The sequence below is a fragment of the Phycodurus eques genome, chromosome 16, assembly GCF_024500275.1.
Source record: "Phycodurus eques isolate BA_2022a chromosome 16, UOR_Pequ_1.1, whole genome shotgun sequence".
Classification (NCBI taxonomy): Eukaryota; Metazoa; Chordata; class Actinopteri; order Syngnathiformes; family Syngnathidae; genus Phycodurus; species Phycodurus eques.
This window is the reverse complement of record NC_084540.1, coordinates 1,685,994-1,708,874: the sequence shown is the minus strand read 5'-3', so window position 1 is coordinate 1,708,874 and position 22,881 is coordinate 1,685,994. Positions and strand designations below refer to the sequence as shown.

General features: G+C 45.2%; 2 protein-coding genes across 3 annotated transcripts in view; both read left to right on the top strand.

Moving 5' to 3' along the window:
• LOC133415296 (myc-associated zinc finger protein) overlaps positions 1-6,113 on the top strand; it is a 16,133-nt gene extending 10,020 nt beyond the window's left edge. The window contains exons 5-7 of one of the 2 annotated variants that reach the window (XM_061701244.1): positions 1,693-1,756; positions 1,847-2,018; positions 4,028-6,113. In XM_061701244.1, the coding sequence (XP_061557228.1) occupies positions 1,693-1,756; positions 1,847-2,018; positions 4,028-4,365 (574 nt within the window). In that variant the 3' untranslated portion in view covers positions 4,366-6,113. Of the gene's footprint in view, positions 1-1,692; positions 1,757-1,846; positions 2,019-3,455; positions 3,554-4,027 lie in introns of those variants that run through there. The other variant, XM_061701245.1, reaches the window with a different exon arrangement.
• On the top strand, positions 6,113-22,881 carry nlk1 (nemo-like kinase, type 1). Its single transcript, XM_061701243.1, has 11 exons — positions 6,113-11,390; positions 14,116-14,245; positions 14,320-14,375; positions 15,985-16,091; positions 16,174-16,259; positions 18,277-18,486; positions 19,178-19,279; positions 19,557-19,643; positions 19,730-19,928; positions 20,739-20,832; positions 21,059-22,881. Exons 1-11 carry the CDS (start codon positions 11,077-11,079, stop codon positions 21,105-21,107), a joined length of 1,434 nt encoding a protein of 477 aa, XP_061557227.1. The 5' UTR covers positions 6,113-11,076; the 3' UTR covers positions 21,108-22,881.

Here is a 22,881-nt window from a genome sequence, read left to right as displayed (position 1 = left end):
AAATCTTAAAAAAAACACGTCTGGTCATTCGTATTGCAAGGCACCGTTGTATTCCTTAGCGCCTTGTCTTATTCTCAATGTCAAGAAGTGGGTGATATTATCATATAACATCACTTTGAGGAAACCAAGAGAAGATTCCCACTCACACAGTTGTGCAAATAAGAGGGAGCGCATGCTGGCTTCAAGCTGTTTGTCACTTCCAAGTTTACTGTAAACCTGACAAATAAAACCAAATACAACCCCAATTCCAATGAAGTCGGGTCGTTCGATCACTGCATGTAAGCGGCAAGGCCGGAAACCAACATTGAATGGCCGTGACCTTCGATCCTTCAGCCGGCACTGCATCAAAAACCGACATCCATGTGAAACGGATATCCCCACATGGGCTCAGGAACACTTCAGAAAACCAATGTCAGTTAAATACAGTTCGGCGCTACATCAGTAAGTGTAAATTAAAACTCTACTATCCAAAGCAAAAACCATTTACCAACAACACCCAGAAACGCCGCCGGCTTCTCTGGGCCCGAGCTCATCTATGATGGACCGATGCAAAGTGGAAAAGTGTTCTGTGGTCCATGGAGTCCACATTTCAAATTGTTTTTGGAAATTGTGGACGTCGTGTCCTCCGGGCCAAAGAGGACAAGAACCATCCGGACTCTTATGGACGCAAAGTTCAAAAGCCAGCATGTCTGATGGTATGGGGCTGTGTTAGTGCCAATGGCATGGGGAACTTACACATCTGAGAAAGCACCATTAATGCTGAAAGGTACATACAGGTTTTGAAGAAGCATGCTGCCATCCAAGCGACGTCTTTTTCATGGACGTCCCTGCTTATTTCAGCAAGACAATGCCAAACCACATTGTGCACGTGTTACAACAGCGTGGCTTAGTAGTAAAAGAGTGCGGGTACTAGACTGGCCTGCCTGCAGTCCAGACCTGTCTCCCATTGAAAATGTGTGCCGCATTATGAAGCGTAAAATACGACAATGGAGACCCCGGACTGTTGAACAGCTGAAGAAGAAAAGGTGATGTAACACCGCGTGGTAAACATGACCCTGTCCCAGCTTTTTTGGAACATGTTGCAGCCATAAAATTTAAAGTTCATGATTATTTGCTCAAAACAATCAAGTTGATCAGTTTGGACATTAAATATCTTGTCTTTGTAGTGTATTCCATTAAATATAGGTTGAACATGATTTGCAAATCATTGTATTCTGTTTTTATGCCTGTTTAACACAATGTCCCAACTTCATTGGGATTGGGGTTGTATAATGTGAAACACCCTAGATGGTATAATGGAAATTAGCATCGACGTTGGGGCAATTCTAAACCGTCAAACAACTGCTACTTCAGTGCACACGGAACAGGAACACATGCAAACTGGGCAAACAACAATACTCACAGCCATATATTCTCTTTGTGACATGGACGCAACAACCGTTATAGGAGGTGAGCTGGGGAGCGTCTCTGCCTCTTCTTGCTCTTAATTACTTGCTCTTCATCTTCCAGTACAGCTCAGTGCTGCCAGGTATGTCGTGGCACAACATGGTACTGCACTGAAGGTTTGTGGCTCAAAATAAATACAAAAAAACAACTATCTACAATATTGCAGGGGCACGAATGATGAACCATGATATAACACGGGTTCACCGGATTATTCTTGACTATTGTCTGGTGTTTGTTTTGTTTCAGCCCGGACCACCTCAATAGTCACGTGCGTCAGGTGCATTCCACTGAGAGACCCTTCAAGTGCACGGTAACGCCGCCCACGACCCTTTTGAATGAGCCCGGCCGACCGTTGCACTCAAGCCGATTGTCTTGGTGGTCTTTTTTGTCTTGCCCGCAGACGTGCACGTCAGCGTTCGCCACGCGGGACCGCCTGCGAGCGCACCTGATCCGCCACGAGGAGAAGGTGCCATGTCACATCTGCGGGAAACTTCTCTCGGCGGCGTACATCACGGACCACATGCGGGTGCACAACCAATCGCAGCACCACGCGTGCCACCTCTGCAACCGCAGTGAAGAGACAAACACAGTTGATTCCAATAATAGCTCTCGTACACAGCAGTACCTTGACTTATGAGTTTTCCCAGTTACGATCAATCGATTGGTCTATCTTTTTGCTTTGTTTTGTGAGAGTTAGGAGTGAGATTCAGTGAATTGAAAAAAATCGAGTGTAGTGAAAAAATATAACGATTTTAATGCACGATACCCCACAACACGCGATCGTGTTACAGGGATAACGGTTGCCATAGTAATAGGGTGGGTGGTGGGAATTCACATTTCTCTCGGCTTGACTCCTGGGACCTTCGGTTGTCGGGCAGCCGGGAGATGGGTTGCCCCCACCCCTTCCCCTCCTTGGGTCCCCGCCTTCCTCTGCCTTCTCCTGGCGCCCTCGCCCGTCAATCCTTGTGGCGGGCGCTTAACACGGCCTCGCTTTTGGCAAAGCTGTGACCTTTTTCAGGTGGCAGCTGGCTCCTGCGTGGGGCCCTGTTGGCGGGTGCCTTGCTCATTTCCCACATCCTGTCCTGCGCTTTTCCGTCCTCTCTCATCTTGTCCTATTGGTTAGTTGTTGCTTGTCTTCACCGGGTGTCCCCCCCGTCCACAATGAAGAACATTATTTGACTGTTGGAACGTTACTTGTGGTCAAATATCTAGATTGTCTTACTATTGTTCTGCTACGGTTCGCACCCTTTTTCCCCCCTGTCCGGTCTGTCCCTCTGTCTGTCCCCTAAAGCCGCTTTTCTGTCCGGCTGCGTTTTCAATAGACATCAGAATACTTTAAAAAACAAAGCAGAGGGAGTATTTCAAACTCCCCCGCTGCTCAGCAAAACTGTTCCAGCATATTAGGCGGACGGATTCACCATTCTGCATGGCCATGCAGCTGAACAGGACAGGTAAAAAAAAAAAAAAATAGAGCAATGAACTCATTGACTCCCATGGACACATCTATTGGTTTACTGGAATCCAACTGTTTACTGACAAGAACTAACATATTTGCAAAGTACGTTTTTCAGTGGGTAGGCACGGAAGAGGAACTTGCCCAGCTTGTCTGTCAAATTCGGGTTTGCAAACCACTCTGATGACTAACAGATCCCTCTCGATTGTGGCGTTGCATTTGGATTTAGAGATCAGCGCAAGATAAAGATGAGGCGAGGACTCTCGTCTTGTCACGTCGATTATGAAGGAGAGAAATGCCAACATGTTGGAAGTCAGTCAGGTTTAGGCATGTCACACTCCAACAGAGTATGTTATCAACAGAGTATGTCTCAAGGTAGTAGGAAGTAGGAAAAGGTGACGCAGTTGATAAAAAAGTCACTGACGTTCACCTCGAGCCATGCGGTGAGTCAGCCTCACGGCACGTTTCTTAGCTGTAGCTGTGTATGTGTGGATGAATGTCACAAAACCAAAACATATTGGCATCAAAGTCACTGTTTTCTCTGCTTTTTGGTCAGAAACTGGTGTTTTCGGTGAAGCCAACCCATGTTCTACTGCTGAGTACTAAAGAATGGAAAAACGTAGAAACACTTATTTTCTGGTGAAGGAAAAGCATCTACTCTTTCTTTCGGTAGGTGCAGTGCTTATATTGTCACAGAACACAATATTCTCTGGGTCTTGAAAGATTACTCGAAATGCTCGAGATGGGCTGGCAATATGGGGAACTCTCCTTTGGAAAAGGCTGCACATCAACGACTTTAAGGCACAAAGCCTTAAACTCCTATATAGCCTAATTTTGATACAATACAGTGCTATTTTTCTCAATGAAAAAAACGTAACCAAAAAACGGATGTTTTGAGAGCTGGAACGGATTAAGGGCATTTCAATTCATTTCAAAGGGGAAACTTGATTTGACATACAGTACAAAGTGGCGAGCTTGGTCACAGACTGAATTAAACTCTTAAGTCAAGGCACTGCTTTATTAATCTCACACACGGTGGAGAGTTGTTCGATAAACAAAGTGTCGTCAATGTTTCAGCCACAGCGGGAAAGGGGTCCAGTTTGACGTCGTGCCGTTTTTGCCTTGCAGGCTTCACCACGCTGACATACTTGCGGGTCCATGCGCAAAAGCACCACGGCCAGGAGTGGAAGGAGAGCGGTGGCGCCCGTGGCGGCTTCGGTGGGGCGGGGCCTGGCGGGGTGCTCCTGTGCCAGCTGTGCGGTGTGCAGTGCAAGACCACCACCCAGCTGCAGGGCCACATGGGTACGCACGCCAACCAGGCGGAGCCCGACCCTGGAGGCGTCGGCCCCGTGGGCGAAGCCCCGCCCGGCGTGGCCGTCGCCGTGTCCGGGGGAGGGGGTGGCAGCAGCACGGTGGGGCTGCTGGTGACTGACTGCTCCAGCATCACCGCGCAGGCGCACAGCTAGCACGAGCAGGGCGGCAGGGGGGAGGCGGGGTCAGCGTGTGGGGAACTCTTGATGACATCATGATGACACCATGATACTGACATCATTAGAAACTGTTCGCTATTTGGGGTCCAAGTGGGATGAGGCTGAGACCACTGTGGCTACGTACAGTGGGTACGGAAAGTTTTCAGACCCCCTTAAATCTTTCACTCTTTGTTATATTGCAGCCATTTGTTAAAATCATTTGTTCATTTTTTTCATCATGAATGTACACATAGCACCCCATATTGACAGAAAAAAACGGAATTGTTGAAACTTTTGCCTGAATTTATTAAAAAAGACAAACTGAAATATCACACAGCCAGAAGTATTCAGACCCTTTGCTGTGACACTCGTATATTGAACTCGGTTGCTGTCCATTTCTTCTGATCATCCTAGAGATGGTTCGACACCTTCATTGGAGTCCAGCTGTGTTTGATTATGCTGATTGGACTTCATTAGGAAAGCCACACCCCTGTCTATATGAGACCTTACACCTCACAGTGCATGTCAGAGCAAATGAGAATCATGAGGTCAAAGGAACTGCCTGAAGAGCTCAGAGACAGAATTGTGGCAAGGCACAGATCTGGCCAAGGTTACAAAAAAAACAAAACGTTCTGCTGCACTTAAGGTTCCTAAGAGCACAGTGGCCTCCATAATCCCTAAATGGAAGACGTTTGGGATGACCAGAACTCTTCCAAGAGCTGGCCGTCCGGCCAATCAGAACCATCGGGGGAGAAGAGCCTTGGTGAGAAAGGTAAAGAAGAACCCAAAGATCACTGTGGCTGAGATACAGAGTTACAGTCGGGAGGTGGGAGAAAGTTCTCGAAAGGTCAACCATCACTGCAGCCCTCCACCAGTCGGGGCTTTATGGCACAGTGGCCCGACGGAAGCCTCTCCTCAGTGCAAGACTCATGAAAGGCCGCATGCAGTTTGCTAAGAAACACCTGAAGGACTCCAAGATGGTGAGAAATAAGATTCTCTGGTCTGATGGGACCAAGATAGAAATTGTTGGCCTTAATTCTAAGTGGTATGTGTGGAGAAAACCAGGCACTGCTCATCACCTGTCCACTACAGTCCCAACAGTGAAGCGTGGTGGTGGCAGCATCATGCTGTGGGGGTGGTTTTCAGCTGCAGGGACAGGACGACCGGTTGCAATCGAAGGAAAGATGACTGCGGCCAAGTACGGGGATATCCTGGACTAAAACCTTCTCCAGAGTGCTCAGGACCTCAGACTGGGCCGAAGGTTCACCTTCAAAAAAGACAATGACCCTAAGCACACAGCTAAAATACCGAAGGAGTGGCTTCAGAAGAACTCCGTGTTTTTGAATGGCCCAGCCAGAGCGCTGACTTAAACCCAATTGAGCATCTCTGAAAAGACCTGAAAATGGTTGCCCACCAATGTTCACCATCACACCTGACAGAACTGGAGAGGATGTGCAAGGAGGAATGGGAGATGATCCCCAAATCCAGGTGTGAAAAACTTGTTGCAGCATTCCCAAAAAGACTCGTGGCTGTATTAGCTCAAAAGGGTGCTTTGACTAAATACTGAGCAAAGGGTCTGAATACTTTTGGCTGTGTGATATTTCAGTTTTTCTTTTTGGATAAATCTGCAAAAATTTCCACAATTCCCTTTTTTTTTTCCCCCATCAGTATGGGGTGCTGTGTGTACAATAATGAGGGAAAAAGGAACTTCAATGATTTTAGCACATGGCTGCAATATAACAAAGAGTGCAAAATTTAAGGGAGTCTGAATACTTTCCGTAGCCGCTGTAACTGTTAAATGGAGTGTACTAATATAGCGTTTTATCTACACCATCACGGTGCCGAGAGCGCTTTACAGATCACACATTCACCCATTCACGCACACATTCATACACCAGTGGGTTGCTGGTTCCGCTGGGAGTAATTTAGGGTTCAGTGTCTTGCCCAGGGACTACGGCAGCGGAGAGTCGGAGCCGGGATTTGAACCATTCAGTCACTGGGCGACCCGCTCTACCAACTGAGCCACAGCAATGTCGTTGTGAATCATTGTTGCTCATTCCCTACTCCATAATCAGTAGACTCCACTAGATTTTTGTCTAGTGGACCGAGATAGTTCCACCACGAGAAATACCTTGATAGTGGTGAGGGAGTTGGGCATGAGTGAATCATTCTCAACGCAGTCTGATTAAACTTTGTAGTTGACACATCAGTAAAGCGCCATGGAGCTCCTCAAGTCACTTCAACATTGTTCTCCTTGGCCCCAATATGCTACAAAACGTTGCCAAAGCCCTACATGATGTTTCCCAAGTCACTTAAAAACAGAACAAGCGTCATTACCTCGTGTAGCGTGACGGAATCAAAGATTGCCGATCTGGCATCTGGGACGCATCGTGACCACGACTCAGTAAGTCTGGCACGTCAGGCATTTTTCTTTTGTTTTGTTTTTTCCGCATAGTGACGTCCTGTACTGGTCCTTTGATATGTTCCTTCACATTCACCAATAGGAAGACAGAGCGCCCTCCATCACTTCGGAGGTGGACAAAAAGGAAAGGAACGTGCTGTATCGACATTTTGCAAACATACTTCTCTCACTTCACTAGAGTAGGCTACACATTCCCTCATCCTTACTATTTTCCCCCTCCCGTTTATAGTGAAGCTGATAGCAAACGTTAGCTCGAAGCTATTAGCAAACATCAAGGTGTTCCCAAATGTGTTACTTCAAGTTCTGCTTGGAGGATAGACAGCCATACTCCCCTCTCCCGCCATCCAGGAACGAGTCCAAAGTCTCTTTTCCCTGTCCGAGCAAAGGATAGCCACCATGACACAAAGTGCCTCCGTTGCCATGACAGATTGACAGCTGCTTTTGACCTGTGCCCCCGCGGACCGTGCTCTCGGCCACAGCACACGATGGTCCTTGTCATACTTGCACACGCTCGCCTGGTACAAGAGACAGAACAAATTTATGACACCGTGTCTGGCAGTCTGAAGACCGTCGTGAACAACAAAAAAAGGTTGTGTAGTCTGAGCTTCGCCTTAGTTCCTTGGTTCCAAGATGCTTGAAGATGGTGGCAAAGCGCTACCTGAAGCTCCTCAAATCACGTCAACATAATTCCTCAGCACCAAGACAGTGCCAAAGCACTACATGAAGCTCCTTAACGCACTCCAACATAGTTCCCTGGCACCGAGATGGCGGCAAAGCGCTACACAAAGCTCCTCAGCTCACTTCAACATAGTTCCATAGCACCGAGATGGCACTGAATCACTAAATGAAGCTCCTCAACTCACCTCAACATAGTTCCTTGGCAAAAACATGGCCCCAAAGCACTGCTTTGACATTGAACGGTGCTTTGGCTTGAAAACCAAAAAAAGCGACTTCAGCAAACAACAGAGAATAGGTTAAAAAAAAGAGGTACATTTCAAATACGTGAGGGAACACCAGATGCATATTTTTGCACCGTGACCCATGAATTTGTCTCGTGGTGAAATGTAAACAACACTATGGAAACCTGATTCTGTATCTGCGCAAAGAATCATGGGATATATTTACTTTTTCTCGTTACCAATGCTTCGGTACAATCAAGATACATGGTGGGATACATTGAGGGCACTAGATAGAGGATTTTTACACACTATAGTGGACCTAGGACCTAGGTCCACTATAGCGTGTCGTTATTCGGGAGTCGGGAATGAGTGAATGATCACTGCGTTCGAAATCGTTCACTCATCGGGATTCAAGACCCATTGTGGGATACATTTCTAGCCGACTTGCTATATCAGCCACTATATATAGTTGATAGGAAGGGATTCCCAACACGGACATCTCGGCCTCATCGTGCTTGGCTTTGATGACATCATGATGTTATCAGAACCTGCTCAGAATTTGGGGGTCCAAGGCCTCATAACGCTCGCACCTTCTCCTTTGTGTTACATCATCGACATTTGCCGCCAACGTGCGGGGGGGCAAGGCCAGCGACGGGGACGTGAGGGAGAGAGTAAGAGAGACTCTCCAGACTTTGTATAAATTCCTGTTTTTATCCGAAAAACATTCCATGGATTCTCATGCATGCGTGACACGCTGCTGGGATTCTTCGGTGACGTCAGCATGTGCGTGCGTGCGTGCGTGCAGTTTTTGTATATCAACATTGAATGTGCTCAATGATGAATTTAACCTGTACTTTGTAGCTCCCCTCAGTGGTCCGCTAATATGGAAGTATATATGTGCCAGCTTCGTTTGAATTTGAATTTCTGACACTGAGTTTGTTCACCATCAATATATTCACATTGGAAAAATTCTACGTAAAAAAACAAAAAACGCCAACCTCTTCAAAAGTTCAGTGTAAAATAATTCAACATCTCGAAAATTCAACATCCAAAAATTCAACTTCTCAAAAAAGGTTAGTGTAGAAAATGTGTATGTTTTACTTCTCAAAAACATTGTGTAAAAAAAAAAAAAAAAAAAAAAAAACTAATCATCTGCAAAATTCTGTGTAAAAATTTCATCTCCCAGAAATTTGGTATAAAATAATTCAACGTCTAAAAAAAATCAGTGTAAAAAAGATTTAAAAAGAAAAGAAAAGCTCACTGTAAAAAACTGCAAACTAAATTTCTGTGTTAAAAAAAAAATCAACATTTAAAAATTATTTCTAAAAAAAATGAAAACTCCCCAAAAATCTAATCTAAAAAATTATTTTTTTTCTCAAAATTAAAATGTAAAAATATCATCTCCAAAAAATGTGTGTAAAAAAAAGTAAACATCTAAACAATTAAGTGTAATAAAATCTCAAAATTTCAGTGTAGAGGTGCAGCGATTGGCTACTAATTGATGATGAAATTAATAAACTATTGTGATAATTGATTCATCATTTAGAGACCTTGTCTAAATGAGGATGATCCAAATTGTCAGAATTTCAGCTTCTCAACAATATTGTCTGAGTCGTGAAGTCCTCCTTGAAGGAATTAAAGTAAGACATCTGCTTTTACTTTGGAAAACAATGATCAACATTTTTGCCCATTTTCTGACGTTACGGGCCAAACCAGCGACTGAATCATAATCAATTTATGTTTGTGCATTTTCTACACTCAGTTTGAAATAATGTCCTGTTTTTGAATCAAGGCATGGAATTATTATAATTTTTTTAATCAGATTAATTGGGGAAAAAAGATGAATCAGTGATCAAAATATTCATTGGTTGCAGTCCTAATTCAGTGTAAAACAATCAATAAAAAAAAAATCAAGATTCCAGTGTAACTAATCGAATCAAAAATCAACGTCTAAATTGAAATGGGAACACAGATGGCCCGGATACGCTTCCATCCAGTACTGTAATCCCTTTTCCGTGCTTGTGCATAAAGATGCCCGTTGAGTGTATTAAATGCAGGAAAGTGAACTTTGTACGTCGTCGATGTTGCTGCGTTTAGCGTGACGTACCTTCACGCCTCGATGACCGGAAGCACGAATCATTTTTAGTTTTCAAAATAAAAGCTACCTATGAAATAAATGTATGAATTTAAGCGGAATGGTTTGCAAGTACAGTAATGTTAAATTAGCTCGTGTTAATTTTGCTGCCCAGTGAAAATAAACAATAAGTAAACATGCTAACATAGAGGAATGTGATAGTTTCAGGCCAATGTGGGCAAAATAATCTCATCCTTTCATTTGTGTCCCTTTTTCAGTATCAGCTGTAATGTTATGTTATTTTCATAAAATAACCGAAGGAGCAGCAGCAGCAGCAGCAGCAGCTCCCCTCCCCCCGCTTGGGCTTTTCCGTGCCCGGCTCCTCCTCCTCCTCCTCCTCCTCCTCCTCCTCGGTCGACAGGAGCAAGGAGCTACCTCGCAGCAGGCTGGAGCGGCGTCCGCTTCCGTCGGCCACCAGGCTACAGCAGCTGCTTCCACTTCTCCTTCTTTCCTTCATCTTGTCCAACAAATTGAACGAGCGCTGACAAGCTAGCTGCACGGCTCTCATCGTCCCCAAACTCTTCTGTTTTTTCCCCCCGCCAAAACTCTTGACGTCTATGGTCGCTCTTGCGTTGAGTGGCCTTTCGTGTGAGCGTGTAGTTTGAAGCAACTTGATGGGAATTGCGTTGTTTTTCCTTAGTATGTAGGTCAGTGTCGCCGAGCGATGCGAGGATGTGGGTCATCGCCGCTTAGCCTCCTTGCCAGTCCCGATAGCTGCTTAACAACACAGCCAACTGTTATTTTTTTGTATTTTGTTTTCACGGTTAACTGTTCGCTCATATTAACCCAGCTAAGTGTTAGCTCCTTAGCAACACGGCTAACTTATCTTTTTAATTTGTGTTTTACAGCTAGCTGTTAGCGCCTTTGCAACACAGTTAACTGTGAACTCCGACTTACACGACTACGTGTTAGCTCCTACCCGATAACAAATTGACTTTTGAGTATCATACTCGTTAAAAAAAAAAAATAATTATATATATATATTTATATATGTATACTTTTTTTTCCGCCTTTGGACTCTGGCGCTCTCTAGTATTAGTGGGCTAGCATTTAGCTCGCTTCGTTCCGAGGCGTCCGTCGACTGAAGTGTTTCTTTTAGTTATCATCAAACGCACTTTGAACTTTTTTTCGCGTGTTTAAATGTAAGCCGCGTCCACGGCGGCGCCTTGGCGGACGTGGCGGGTCATGTCCAGCTTGCAGCCGCGGCGACTCCGCGTCTAGCCGGCCAGCAGGAGGACCGCCGGGCTCCGAGGATGGCCTTTCACGGCGCGGGGCGCCAGACGCTTTGCGGCGACTTGTTCTCCGGTTCTGACTTGGCCCATAAGTACTTCTACGTGAACTCGTCGTGCGGAGCCCCCTCGGCCGCCCTCAGCGCCACCCCATGCGTCAGCGGGCCACCCGCGGCCCCTGCCGCCGGGACCCCCAGGCACCCCACCACCCTGGGAGGCAACGCGGGCGGTGGGGCCGCCGTGCCGCAGCCGTACAGCAACCCGGCCAGCGAGGTGCCCACCCCGGCCGAGATGGAGCCCGACCGGCCCATCGGATACGGAGCCTTTGGCGTGGTCTGGTAAGACTTTACGTGTGCACCCAAATTGTGCGTTAGATGAAATGATCTGTTCATAAAAAGTGGTTGTGTTGGTGTGCGTTTAATGTGGTCTGGCAAGAATTCATGTGTTCACTGAGACTGTTGGCGCGGTATGGCGACAAAGATTGAATGCACTTGTTCATGAAGATGATTGTTTGTGGTCTGGTATGAATTCATGTGTTCACTGAGATTGTGTTGTGTGGTCTAGTAAGAATTCATATCTTCACAGAGACCGTTTGTGTGGTATTGTGACACGAATGAATTCATATGTTCATGAAGATAATGTGTTGTGTGTGTGGTCTGGTATGAATTTAAGTGTTCACAGTTTGTTGGTGAGGCAAGAAGACATCCTTGAATGAATTCATGTGGGTTAATCGATGAGGGGTCACCAAAATTGTGGCCGGAGGTGCCAGGTAGACCCAAAGTACCACATGAGTAGGCCTGTGGGCCTGTTCTCAACATACAGTCCCTTCCAAAAGTATTGGAACGGCAAGGTCAATTTCTTTGTTTTTGTTGTATACCAATACAACAATTTGGAATGTCCTGAAAAAGAAACTACTGGTGTGCTGGGCAACGGACATCACCCAAAGTGACAGTGACACCACTGCCAACCTCCACAGGGCAGGGGTGAAGGTATCACAATCCACTGTTCGAAGACTAGGAGAGAAGAAAACAAATAAGAAAATACAGGCCATACCACAAGATCCAAACCACTCATCAGCAAAAATAATCGGAAGGCCAGATTGGATTTTGTAAAGTACAGAGATGAGCCACAAAATTTTCGGAACAAAGTTTTATGGGTTGGTGAGACCAAGATTAACCTCTACCAAAGTGATGGAAAGGTCAAAGTATGGAGAAAGAGAGGTTCTGCTTATGATCCAAAACACACCAGCTCATCTGTGAAGCATGGGGGAGGTAATGTCATGGCTTGGGGCTTGCATGGCTGCTTCTGGAACAGGCTCACTCGTCTTTATTGATGTAACTCATGATGGGAGCGGCAGAATGAATTCTGCAGTCTACAAAACCATTTTGTCTGGGAATTTACAGAAAAATGCTTCCAAACTAATTGGGAGAAGAATCATCATGCAACAAGACAATGACCCAAAACACACTGCCAACATAACAAAAAGGACCTTATCAGGGGGAAAAAGTGGAAGGTCTTAAGGCCTCTTTATACTCCCGCACTTGCGCTGCCGACAGCGCCCGCATTGCATCACGTGATCGACTCGTTGGGCCGCGTGACCCCAGTGTGGCCCCTATGCGGCTCTTGACGCGCACAAGGCACTAATTGTCGCCGCGGGCAGATTGCCGCGGAGCTCTTCTCTCGTGATTGGCTCCATTTTAGTCACATGCTGTGATGACGTACACAGCTTTCCCCTTGGTTCCACATACCACCGTCGCCTTCTTGATGGATTTTGCAGCATAATTAAACGTATCATCTGGTCATCTAGGTCCATCTGTTCTAGGAGACACTGTGCCGCGGTCGCCATTGTTGTTGCTCTGTTCCTTGTTCCGGAAAACAAAGTCAAAACGGCTACCGGAAATGGCCATAAAATGCAGAGGAAACTCCTCTGTGTGGTGTCCTAGTCAATACCAGCCGAAGCGACACCCCCCGACTTGGAGGAGAACTGCAGCGCATTTTCAAAACGGCGCGTGGGTTGCGCTCGAGTATAAAGGCAAACTGCGCGTGGGATAGCCGCAGTGACGTCGGCGTAGGTCGCCGCCCGAACGAGTGTAAAGAAGCCTTTAGATTGGCCAAGTCAGTCACCGGACCTAAACCCAATAAAGCATGCATTCTACCCCCTGAAGAGGAGACTGAAGGGACAAACTCTCAGAAACAAACAAGAACTGAAAGAGGCCTGGAAAACCATTTCAAATAAAGATTCCAACAGTCTGAAGTCAATGGGTTGCAGGCTTGATGCAGTTATTGCAAGTAAAGGTTATGCCACCAAATATGATTTACCTTGACTTAGTAATGTCTGTTCCAATACTTTTGCTCACTTGAAAAGTGGGTGGCTTCAAACAAAAGGTGCTCTGTCCTGAGTTTTTTAACACCTCGAGATGTAAATACCATTCAATAAAAGATGGAATTCGGAACTTTTGTCTCATATTAATCTTTTGATTTGAAACCCAAATGTCTTCAGTCCACACCAAAAACAAAGGGATTGACCTTGCTGTTCCAATAGGGTTAGGGGAGGGGCACTGTAGCTCACCAGTGATGGTACAATGTGATTTTCCAGAAGTGTTGTGGAAGTGATCATTTGTAAACGTACAACACTTGCAAAGTTACAGTGTAGAAATAAAGTGTAGAATCTTGATATGTTTCCAACCCTGGTAAATCATTGCTAATTATTGTGAGAAAGCAAAGTCAAAACGGCTCCGAATTGTAGCCACGCTTTCGTCAGACTGCTCCGGTGCAGCTGTGGCTACACAAACAGCTTACCACCACCAGGTGTTAGCGCAGTGAATAGAAACATGCATTGTAACGCGCCTTTGAGTGCCTTGCAAAAGCGTCATATAAGTGTCATGCATTATTATTCTATTATTGTGATGAGAGCACTCGTTTGAATGAATTCATGTGTTTACCAAGGTGGAGTCATGTTGTGCGCTGAATGAATGCTTTCGTGTGTTCATCAGGATCGTTTGTAGTCAGAAAGGTGTGACGTCATTCTTGGCTGTGTCCGAGTTGATTCTTGTTGTCTTGCAGGTCGGTGACAGACCCTCGTGATGGCCGCAAGGTGGCGCTGAAGAAGATGCCCAACGTCTTCCAGAACCTGGTGTCATGCAAGCGCGTCTTCCGGGAGCTACGCATGCTGTGCTTCTTCAAACACGACAACGTAATGCTGCCTCACCCTCGCCCCTGCTGATGATGACATCGCTGATGGCCTAACTGATTGTTGTTGTGTTTCAGGTGTTGTCGGCGTTGGACATCTTACAGCCGCCGCAGATCGATTGTTTCGAGGAGATGTATCCTTGTTCAGTCAGCGCATTGTAGGCGGGCAACCTTTTTGTGTTATGCTGCTTTCTCGGTAACAGCAATAAGTTAATAAGCATCTTTTAATTACCCCAAAGTATTCACACCCCTTTGTTTTCCAAATTTTTCTATCTTTGAGACTTATTCTAAAGCTGATTTGAGTATAGTTTTCTTTAAAAAATATATATATATTTTTTTTTAAATATACATAAAATATCCCATAACGACAGAGTAAAAACATAATTTTCAGATATTTGTGTAAATGTATAAAATATGTAAACATTCAAACATAATGGTTACATAAGTATTCACACCCGTTGCTATGACACTCACACTTAAGTTCAGGTGCATCTGATTTCCACTGATCATCCTTGAGATGCTGCTACAACTTGAATGGAGTCCACCTGTGTTAAATTCAGTTGCTTGAACATCATTTGGAATGGCACACACCAGGTCTCATAGTTGTTAGGGCATATCAGAGCAGAAACCAAGCAATGAAGTCTAAGGAATTGTCTGCAAACCTCAGACACCGGATTGTGTCAAAGCACAAATCTGGGGAAGGATGCAAAAGAATTTCAGCAGCATTGAAGTTCCCGAATATAGCTAAGATAGGCTCCAGCACGCCCACGACCCTAGTGAGGATAAGCGGTCCAGAAAATGGATGGATGAAGGTCCCGAAAAGCGCTGGCCTCGATTATTTGGAAGTAGAAGTTCAGAACCACTGGGACCCTTACTAGATCTGACTGTCCGACCAAGCTGAGTAACTGGGGAAGAAGGGCCTCGTTCAGCGAGGTGAACAAAAATCCCATGGTCACTAAGGTGGAGCTCCGGTGTTCCCTTGCGGAAATAGAACCATCCAGAAGTTAAACCATTGCTAACGCACCTTTATGCTAGAGTGGGCAGACGGAAGACATTCCTCACTAAAAGGCACATGGGAGCCTACTTGGAGTTTGCAAAAAGCCACCTTAAGGATTCTCAGACTTTCAGAAACAAAATTCTGTGCTCTGATGAAACCAAAATAGCACATTTTGGCCTAAATTGCAATTGTCATATCTGGAGAAGAAGAGGCACTGCTCATCACCTGGCTAACACCATCCCTACAGCCAAAACAATGAAGGAGTGGCTTCAGGAGCAGCGTGTGAATGTCCTCGAGTGGCCCGACTTGAACCCAATCGAACATCTCTGGAAATACCTAAAAATGGCTGTCCACCGACGCTGCCCATCCAACCTGACTGACCTTGAGAAGATCTGCAGAGAACAATGGGAGAAAATGCCCCAAAATAGCAGGTGTGCCAAGCTCGTAGCGACGTACCCAAGAAGACTTGAGGCTGTGATCGCTGCCAAAGGTGCTTCAACAAAATATTAAGCCAAGGCCCTGAATACTTCTGTAGCTATTTTGTTGAAATGTTTACATTTTCAATAAATTTGCACAAATGATTTTACTTGATCATTATGGGATATTTTAGGTAGATTTTTAAAGAAAACTACACTCAAATCAGCTTTAGGATAAGTCAGTAACAGAAAATTGTGGAAAAAGTGAAGGGGTGTGAATATATTTAAATATGTGAACGGTGTTGTAGTTGTCCTTGACAGGAAGTGCAGATACGTGATTACAGAGCTGATGCAGAGTGACCTTCACAAGGTCATCGTGTCTCCTCAACCACTCACCACCGACCACATCAAGGTCTTCCTCTATCAGATCTTGCGAGGTGAGTGTTCTTCCACCTTCGCCCGCCGGTGCCCTATTTTGTGTCTCCTTGACGCCGCCGTGTGTCACTTGTGTGCGCGCAGGCCTCAAGTATCTCCACTCTGCCGGGATTCTGCACCGTGACATCAAACCTGGCAACCTTCTGGTCAACAGCAACTGCCTGCTCAAGGTCCACTGACTTGTTGTGGAAGTTTTTGAATAGAGAAATTCGTTTTTTGAGCTCCGTCGATGTCTTCGGTTGTCTTTATTCAAAGAGCAAAGGGCATCAATAATACGGTTATTTCTACGGATGTTTCTGTTTCCCTACCTTTAAAGCGCCAAGATGCACATTTTACATTTAGAAAAATCTCACGTCATCCAAAAACGTGAAAAAAGTCAATACGCAGCTGTTATTAACCTACAATCTTGAGGAAGAACATTTGATTATCCCGCCTGTCACTATACGTTGCTGGCATAGATAGATAAACAAAGAAACGTAGAGTTCATTATTCCTGTGCTATTGGCGGGGATAAAGACCAAGACCTAGTGCGAATAGCAAAAATAATTGACGCACCCCTCCCAAAAAATATAGCACGGGACTGTTTGTTTAAAGGAAGCTCCTCCACTCACTCAAGCATAGGTCTCTGGCACCAAGATGGTGGCGAAGCACTATTTTTGTCTAAATTAAGCTGCTCTTCTCACGCTAACATAGTTCCTTGGCACTAAGATGCCACCAAAGTAATACTGTTGTTGCTTTGGTCTGAGCCCTAAAACAGTAAATATTTTTTGGTGTGCAAATAATAGAGAATAGGTTCATAAAAATAAAAAAAATGTAAATACATTGGACCCTCAATAGATCGAACTATTAGGGGGCGAGGGGTTGTCCAATATTGTCTGTTACATTAAAGCACTTTTTTTGGGGATAGAGGTCCTATGCACCCATATTACTGTATAGTACAATTTTTTTTTTGTGGCCTAAAAAACCCAGTACAGTACGATGTTATTGTAAAGAAATAAAAGCTAAAATAAATAAATTAAAGCTCGAAAATGTTTCAAAGTTTCACACTTTATCCAAACTTCACACGCAGGTGTGCTTGGTCATGGTGAGATTGTTGACATACAGTACTCATCATAAGAGAGTTGTTTTCATGAGGCATGAGGAATTAGTGTGCTTCCCAGCTCCAAATGTGTTGCCAAAGGCGAATGGCTTGACAATAACAAAAATAGCATGTTCCTGACTCCAAAGACTTCAATTTTGTAATCCTCAGAGTTAACGCCACAGCTCTCGCTCTGCTCTATGTACATTTGACAATAGTATGTCAGTGCCCCACATTCAACATGGTTGCCATGTAGGCACGGGAGGTACGTCTTTTGGAATTGGATCTAGTGATATTCTACATCTGTGACCCTGAAATATGTCAGTCCAATTCTCTGCCTCCATTGCGCCACGCCGCCAGTAAACTGCGGCAAATTCTGCAACTGACAGACTTGGTCAATGGCATTTTAAGTGACAAATGGAAAAAATGTTGGGACACGTTCAGTACAGACTGTCCGTTTGATCAGATCATCTGTTAAATCTGGATCCGTTTTATCGAGGTTCAACTGTGTATCCATTTGCGATTTTCGAAGTGTGACCATGTAGGGGTTTACTGTATAGCGGTAGCTTGACTTATGATTTTTTTGTGTTACAAGCGTGACTCACATGGGCAATTTAAAAAAAATATATATAAATTGTGACGCGAGCCAAAATTTGGGTTACGAGTGAGGTTCAGATACACCGTCGCTCGAGTAACCTAACTTCATGAAGTCATTCACTCGGCTATGCCCCTTAAATACAACACTAGTTATTGTGACTTTCGATTTGTCCCAACACACAGTAATTACACATCATAGAACTAGTTAGTTTCTTTACATTCTCTTCTGATGTTTTTATACAATATGGTGCTATTTTTCTTTTTAATATGAGTACGTAACAAAAAACTGTTGGTGTTATTTGGGGGGACTGGAACAGCTTTCCATTTTAATTAATTTCAATGGGGACAATAAGATTTAATAAGTTAATTTAGTTACAAGCGCAGTTATGAATTAATCTCATAAGTCAAGGTACAGCTTTATAGTAAATATGAATCCAATTCCCATGACACTTGATACTATGAGTTTTCCTTCATAATAGGATGCCTTTTTTTTTTTTTTTTTTCCCCGGTCAGATTTGTGACTTTGGGCTGGCCCGCGTGGAGGAGCCGGACCCGTCACGTCACATGACCCAGGAGGTGGTGACGCAGTACTATCGAGCGCCCGAGGTGCTGATGGGCTGCCGCCACTACGGCTCGGCCATCGATGTGTGGTCGGTGGGCTGCATCTTCGCTGAGCTTCTGGGACGCCGCATCCTCTTCCAGGCGCAGAGTCCCATCCAGCAGGTCAGCGCCAAAGGCCACTTGAGTTTATATTCCAAGTCAGTTTTCCTGGTTAATCCGGTCCAAAATGTTTGACTAAAAGTGAATCAAATGAAAACTGAAGCAATATTTCTCATAGGAAATCATGTAAATCCGGTGGACCATATGTATGGCAACACATGAAGCATTTCCAGTGGAAAGGTCAGGTGGCGCAACAATTTCCGCTGTCAATATGTTCCAAGTTTACTGGGTTGTCATCTGACAGAAAAAAAGAACCTCATTCTTTAAATGTGTGATAACCTGAGGTTGTCTAATAGGAAATTTCAATAGTTTGGTGCGAGTGACCACTGACCACTGGAAGTCAACGCGCCACCTTACTTTAAACGCTGTGTGCATATAATCCATTAGCCATGTTTTGAATTGGTGGCAAAATAATTATTATAACGAGCTCGCTAATTGATGTCAAACTGGTGACAAATTCTCAGCAAACTGACTTCACTACAATGTAGTGCCTTTTCAAGAATAAGAAATATGAAATAGCAACTTGGGTTATGTCGCTGTACGAATACTGGGACGAATCTTCAGCCAAAAGCGATCGTCAAAAACCAAATCTTACGAAAACTGAGGTTCCACTGTTTATCTATTTTAAAAGCTTAAAAATGTCTTGAAATCCAACTTTGTTTGCCTAACTTGTGCTTCCTGTACGTGTCTTCAGCTGGACCTGATCACGGACCTGCTGGGGACGCCGCCGCTGTCCGCCCTGGCGTCTGCCTGCGAGGGCGCCCGGGCTCACATCCTGCGAGGGCCGCATAAACCCGTACGTCACTTTTCACGTTTTCCTTATGGGGACCGGACAAGTTCTCACAGCACCTACAATTTTGTCTTTAGAATATGTCCTCCTGGCAAAACTTACTCGTTCTCTGTACTCACCTTATGTGGTCGTTATTACTGATGATCAAGTAGCTGACAACTGTGTGTGTGTGTGTGTGTGTGTGTGTATGTATGGTGTCTGTTTGTGTTTGAGTCTTTTATGTGTGTGTGTGTGTTGTATGGAGTGGTGTTTGATGTCTGTGTGCACACCTGTGCGTTTTCAGCCGTCATTGTCGGTGTTGTACATGTTATCGGATGGCGCCACCCACGAAGCGGTGCACCTGCTGTGTCGCATGCTGGTTTTCGATCCGGTGAGTTGAGCTCTCGTGTCTATCGCGTCTCGTACGCACGTGGTTCCGCCTCCTTTGACCGACGGGCTACCTTCTTCTCCTGACAGGCCAAGCGCATCTCGGGCAGCGACGCGCTGTCACACCCGTACCTGGATGAAGGCCGCCTGCGCTACCACACGTGCATGTGCCAGTGCTGCTACTCTGTGCCCAGCGGGCGCGTCTACACTAGAGACTTCGAGCCAGCCGCCGAGCGTCCCTTTAGCCACAGCTACGAGAATAGCCTGCTGTCCGTGTGGCAGGGCAAAGGTACGAGGCCAAATGAATACGTATGGCTTGACTGGTAGTCATTAATATAGCTAGAAAAAGTGGCAAAAAACTGAAAAATACACTATTGCACTTTTATGGCAAAATTGTCAATCGAATGTGTGCGTCCATATTGGCCGGGACGTCACGTGTGTCATCCTTCCAGTTTACTTATCATTTTACATACAAGGAAGAATTATTCCTGGCAAAAATTCCGTAAGAGAGACCAAAATGAAGACTAAGGTAGGCCAGGGAAGGCTACATTTACAATTAGACTGCGACCAGGACGTAACTACAGGGCTATAGCTAGCTAGATAGTTTTCAAATACAACTAGATTTTAATTTTTTTGGACAAAGTCTTTATTTCCAAATAGTACAAGTTCTAAAGATTCGATTGTGATGCGTTAGACATTCGTCACTGTCAATGCGAATTGGGATTTAGATGGTGAGTCAAGAGCCCTACCAAGACGTGACTGTCAGTGTTATCCGGTCACATGTTGGATAAATATGACAGCGCCCCTTACATATTTTAAAATCGTTTGTAGTTACTAAATGTGCATGAAAATTTACCATATTCTTAAATTCATTACAACAAAATTATGAACTTTTCAGAGCTGCTAAGGAAGAAAAAAAAAAGGTACAGTATCCCTTTAATATGTTAAGAGAATTCTCATGCTTTTTGAGGAGGGCCCAAGCAACCTCTTAGGGGAGAAAAAAACAAAAGAAAAACCCTAAAAAAAATCATGAAGAATCAAAAGATTTTTCTTTAAGGCCATATCTTGAGATGTTTTTGCTCGTTCTCATTCTCCTCAGAGCTGATCCATCGCTTCATCACGGAGCACCAGCAAGGCAAGCGCGTCCCGCTGTGCATCAACCCTCAGAGCGCCGCCTTCAAGACCTTCATCAGGTCAGCACTGCACCTACGCAACATCACTATACTCCCCGTGAGCCACACACTCGCTCACTAGCAGTTGCTAGCTGTCACTCGCGGGCCTTAGCTGTAGTTAGCAGTAGGGTTGGGCAAGTACCGAACATTTTGTTCAGAAAATGAATGAATGAATGGATGGATGGATGGCTGGCTGTACAGGTAGTTAGCGGTGGTTAGTTGTCTAACCCGCTGCTGTCATCCTCAGGTCGACTGCCTGGCACTCATCCAAGGTTTCCCGCAAGGAGGAGAGATGAGCGTCCGTTCCTTCTTCCTCCTCCTCCTCCTCCTCCCTTTCTGGCCACCTCAACCAACCTCGATGTCCGCTTTGCCCGCACGCCAACAAAAAAGCGTGTGGTGGCGACAGGCTCCGCCCACTGCGATAGGGGTGCCACAGGTGCTGATGATGGAAAGAAAAAAAATCTGCTGCTGCTCAAAAGGAAAAAAAAAAAAAAAAAAAGTTTAGTGAGTAGAAATGTTGATTTTCATTTGTTGATTTTCATTCCACACGCTCCCATGTAGCAGAGTGTAGTGTAGCGCCCCCTCCTGGTGTCCACGCACTCCTCGCACTCCTCACGCCTACTCTGCAGCAGAGCATGCTGGGAAATCTTTCAACTTCATTCTTCCCTTGTCTTTTATTTTTACGACAGGAAGCGGGGTGTGCGGTAACTCAACGTGTGTGTGTGTGTGTGTGTGTTTGTGTAAGTTATTTGTAAGACTGGGCCCCAATGATGGCGTCGAACGCCACCTTCAGTGATTCTCTGCCCACACCTGCCACTTCCACGGCATTCCTCCGCTCTCACTTGTCTTATCACTAGTTTTTCCTCTCTCGCCACTTCCTGCAAGTATGGCAAGCCATGTGAGCATTTATTTCTTATATTTGAATTCCAGCTAAAGGTTCATGTTCCAGTTCGCTCTTTGTCTTCTCCAGGAAGAAAATTCAGGGCACTCGTCGACCAACTGTTTTACTAGTAATGTTTTTTTCCACTGCTAGTGCCACTTTTGGCCTACTAGTACGATCTTAAGCTTCAATACTGAAGACAATTGAGCATTTATTCAATATCAAATATCTCCATCTGAGGGGCCATTTACTATTTCACTCTTGGTCCTCACTTGTAGGCCAATTTTGGCATACTAATAGGACAACTACATGAAGACTGGAGGCAAAACTGTAGTAATTGACGACTGCATGCGACTAGCACTACTAGTGAAACGCTCGATGTTGAATAGTAGGGCCAGACTGATTCATCAGTTGGCCGATTTGAGCCCTTTTCAAAATATTACTCATCGGCTGGAGTTTTGCAGATGAAACTCCAATGTTGTCTATATTTCTACATTTTTCCACCTCAAAAACATCTTCCTTCTCCGGCCATCACTCTCTAATAGCATCGCCGAAGAACTCATCCATGCCTTCGTCATCGGCCGTCTGGTCGACTGCAATTGGGTTCTGTTCGGTGTACCCAGCAATACCGTGGAGAGACTTCAGTCTGTCCAGAACTCTGCCTGCCAGGGTTCTCCCCCACACCAAGCCCTGGCAGCAAATCACCCCAGCGCTTATCCACCTTCATTGGGTCCCCGTGGGATTTTTGATCTCCTACAAGCTCTTCCTCCCTCACCTACAAATCCTCCACACCCAGGCCCCCCAGTATCTATTGGACCTCCTCTACCAATATGCTCTATCTCGCAGCCTGCAGTCCTCAAGCGTGGGTCTGCTCACCATCCCCCGCATTAGCCAGAGCACCTTTAGGGACAAGGGCCTTCAGTGTTGCTACCCCCGCTCTCTGGAACTCTCTTCCCTCTGAGATACGTGATGCCCCGACCCTGGACTCATTCAAAACAGCCCTCAAAACCCACCTGTTTGCCTCGGCCTTGGGCCCATAGTGTTGTTAGCTAGTTGGTCATGTCTTTTGTTTTGTTTTTGTTGTTGTTGTATAATCTGTAAAGCGTCTTTGGGTGTCCTGAAACGCGCTGTATAAATATAATTATTTATTTATGAATTTCTCATGAAACAGTAAATGCTGTTAAGTGTCA

Excerpts from the sequence above, each read along its gene's own strand:
- nlk1 (XM_061701243.1), top strand. The coding sequence starts at position 11,077 with ATGGCCTTTCACGGCGCGGGGCGCCAGACGCTTTGCGGCGACTTGTTC. Across the intron at positions 11,391-14,115 it reads GGAGCCTTTGGCGTGGTCTG|GTCGGTGACAGACCCTCGTG; the intron begins GTAAGACTTTAC and ends GTTGTCTTGCAG. Across the intron at positions 14,376-15,984 it reads ATCGATTGTTTCGAGGAGAT|ATACGTGATTACAGAGCTGA; the intron begins GTATCCTTGTTC and ends CAGGAAGTGCAG.